General features: G+C 50.3%; 1 protein-coding gene across 1 annotated transcript in view; it reads left to right on the top strand.

The window, feature by feature from the left end:
- doc2a (double C2-like domains, alpha) overlaps positions 1 to 3,366 on the top strand; it is a 44,441-nt gene that overhangs the window by 5,914 nt on the left and 35,161 nt on the right. Inside the window, exons 2-3 of the mRNA XM_037688640.1 lie at positions 2,925 to 3,148; positions 3,212 to 3,266. Of these exons, the coding sequence (XP_037544568.1) occupies positions 2,930 to 3,148; positions 3,212 to 3,266 (274 nt within the window). The 5' untranslated portion in view covers positions 2,925 to 2,929. The remainder of the gene's footprint in view (positions 1 to 2,924; positions 3,149 to 3,211; positions 3,267 to 3,366) is intronic.

Below are 3,366 nucleotides of genomic sequence, written 5' to 3'. Positions count from 1 at the left end.
AGCAGCCGAGGACCACAAACTAGCAGCCGAGGACCACAAACTAGCAGCCGAGGACCACAAACCAGCAGCCTAGAACCACAAACCAGCAGTCGAGGACCACAAACCAGCAGCAGAGGACCACAAACCAGCAGCCGAGGACCACAAACAGCAGAGGCCCACAAGCCAGCAGCCGAGGACCAGGAACCGAGGATCACAAACCAGCAACCAATGCCAACAAACCAGCATCCAAAGAGCACAAGTCAGCAACTGAGGAGCACAAACCAGCACAGAGGACCACAAACCAGCAGCTGAGGACCACAAACCAGCAGCCTAGAACCACAAACCAGCAGCCAAGGCCCAGAAGCCAGAAGCTGAAGACCACAAGCCAGCAGCCGAGCCTCACAAACCAGCAGCCGGGGACCACAAACTAGCAACCTAGAGCCACAAACCAGCAGCCTAGAACCACAAACCAGCAGCCGAGGACCACATACCAGCAGCCAAGGTCCACAAACCAGCAGCAGAGGACCACAAACCAGCAGCCAAGGACCACAAACTAGCAACCTAGAGCCACAAACCAGCAGCCTAGAATTACAAACTAGCAGCCGAGGACCACAAACCAGCAGCCGAGGACCACACCCCAGCTACAAGTACTTGGGTGTACACATGAATGACAACCTCAGCTGGAGCAACAACACCACCAGCCTGATCAAGAAAGCTCATCAGAGACTCTACTTCCTCAGACGGCTGAGGCGAGCTGGTCTGGGAAGCTCAGTCCTCACCTCCTTCTACAGGTGTGCAGTGGAGAGCATCCTGTGCTCCAGCATCAACGTGTGGCATGGAGGCTGCACAGCTGCAGAAAGAAAAGCTTTGCAGAGAGTGGTGAAGGCTGCACAGAAATCTGTTGGAATCAGCCTCCCCACCATCACAGACATGTACACCTCCAGATGCAGGAAGAGGGCCACCTGCATCATGAAGGACCCCACTCACCCAGCACACACACTTTTTGCCCCACTCCCCTCAGGAAGGAGGTTAAGGAGCATTAAGTGTAGAACCACTAGACTGAGGAACAGCTTCTACCCTGAGGCTGTTAGACTCATGAATCTCTAACTAGAATAATCACAGTGAAAAACCATATCATGTTGCTGCTGATCTGTTTCATGTTGCTGCTGATCTGTTTCAATGTTGATGTGTTCATGCATGCACATCTGCTCACAGACTCATGTTCATGTTTGTGCTGATGTTCAATGTTTTTATGTTATGAGTGCTTAGTGTATATTTAGTTGATGTTTTTCTTAGTTCATATCTTAGATGTTATTACTGTTTTTCTTATACATTTTATTGTTGGATGTAACTGGGACCCTGTGTACATAATTTCGCTCCACCACATGTACCACATGAGGTGCGAATGACAATAAAGAAACTCTGACTCTGACAAATCAGCAACCGAGGACCACAATCCAGCAGCCGAGGACCACAAACCAGCAGCCAAGGTCCACAAACCAGCAGCCGCGGACCACAAACCAGCAGCCGAGGACCACAAACCAGCAGCCAAGGACCACAAACTAGCAGCCTAGAGCCACAAACCAGCAGCCGAGGACCACAAACCAGCAGCCAAGGACCACAAACCAGCACCGAGGGCCACAAACCAGCAGCCAAGGCCCACAAGCCAGAAGCTGAAGACCACAAGCCAGCAGCTGAGGAGCACAAGCCAGCAGCCGAGAACCACAAACCAGCAGCCAATGACCACAAACCAGCAGTCGAGCCTCACAAACCAGCAGCCAAGGCCCACAAATCAAAACAAAACCAAGTCCTCCATACTAAAGAGGAGAAGAACCATCAGCCTGGATCAGCTCATGGTCAAATAGCTGCCTCTCTGATGGTATGGGGGTGCATTAGTGTCTCTGGTATGAGCAGCTGACAAATCTGGAAAAACATCTGGTTCCCTCAGGTCCTCCTAAACCTCCAAAATCTGGTCTCCTCAGGCCCTTCAAAACCTCCAACTGGTCCCCTCAGATCCTTCAAAACCACCAACATCTGGTCTCCTCAGGTCCTCCTAAACCTCCATCATCTGTCTCCTCAGGTCCTCCAAAACCTCCAACATCTGGTCTCCTTAGGTCCTCCTAAACCTCCATCATCTGGTCTCTTCAGGTCCTCCAAAACCTCCAACATCTGGTCTCCTCAGGTCCTTCAAAACCTCCAACAACTTGTGCCCTCAGATCCTTGAAAACCTCCAACATCTGGTCTCCTCAAGCCCTCCTAAACACCAACATATGGTTTCCTCAGATCCTTCAAAGCCTTCAACAAATGGTCTCTACAGGTCCTCTAAAACCTCCAACAACTGATCTCCTCAGGTCCTTCAAAACCTCCAACAACTGGTCTTCTCAGGCCCTTCAAAACCTCCAACAAATTGTCTCCTCAGGTCCTCCTAAAACTCCAACATCTGATCTCCTCAGGTCCTTCAAAACCTCCAACAGTTGCTCTCCTCAGGTCATTCAAACCTCCAACAAATGTTCTCTTCAGGTCCTCCTAAAACTCCAACATCTGGTCTCCTCAGGTCCTCCAAAACCTCCAACATCTGGTCTCCTCAGGTCCTGGATGTTTCCAGACTGGTGTTAGAAGAAGAGATGTGTCTTCTCAGAGGAAACATGGAGCTGAACATTTTTGATCAGACCTGTTGATGACATCAGATTCTAAAATACCTGATCATTTTCTAAATTTCAACATTTGATCTTTAATCTGTTCCATTGTGATTAAAATCTGTTTACACAAGGTTTGTAACTCTTTGGTCTTATTTACATTTTAGACAACCTCCTAACATTTTCAGACGGGGGTTGTGTGCCATGAACATGAAGGTCCTCAGTGAAGTGGGCCAAACCAGACCTGTCTTCCTGCTCTGATGAGCTGATGAAGGTCAGATGTGATCAACCTTCTTCTTGTGTTTTCAGACTCTATGACGGTGCAGAGAGGAAAGAAGCTCAGCATCTCCATCCAGGAACACATGGCCATCAACGTTTGCCCCGGTCCCATCAGACCCATCCGACAGATCTCTGCCTACTTCCCCCGCTTGTCCCCCACCTCCCCCACGCCTGTCTCACCTAACCCCGCCCTGTCTCCTAACCTCGCCTGCTCGCCGCCTTCCCTCAGTCCCCCAGCAGCTGCGATGGGCGGAGTTCACCTCTTGTCACCTCTGCGCGCCCACAGCAGGTGGGGTGGGGGTGGATCTTTGTCCCAGAACAGCAGCGTGGACACGTCGGTGGACATCAACAGTGACGACAGTGATGACTGCAGTGAGCCTCGCTGTTGGCATGTGTATGTTTGTGTCCATTTGTTTGTTTGTGTCTGTTTGTGTCCATTTGTTTGTTTGTTTGTGTCTGTTGGTTTGTGTTT

Source organism: Nematolebias whitei, chromosome 15 (assembly GCF_014905685.2).
Source record: "Nematolebias whitei isolate Nwh7 chromosome 15, NemWhi1, whole genome shotgun sequence".
In the NCBI taxonomy this organism is placed as follows: Eukaryota; Metazoa; Chordata; class Actinopteri; order Cyprinodontiformes; family Rivulidae; genus Nematolebias; species Nematolebias whitei.
Note: the sequence above shows the minus strand (reverse complement) of the source record. Positions and strands in the feature narration are given on the sequence as shown.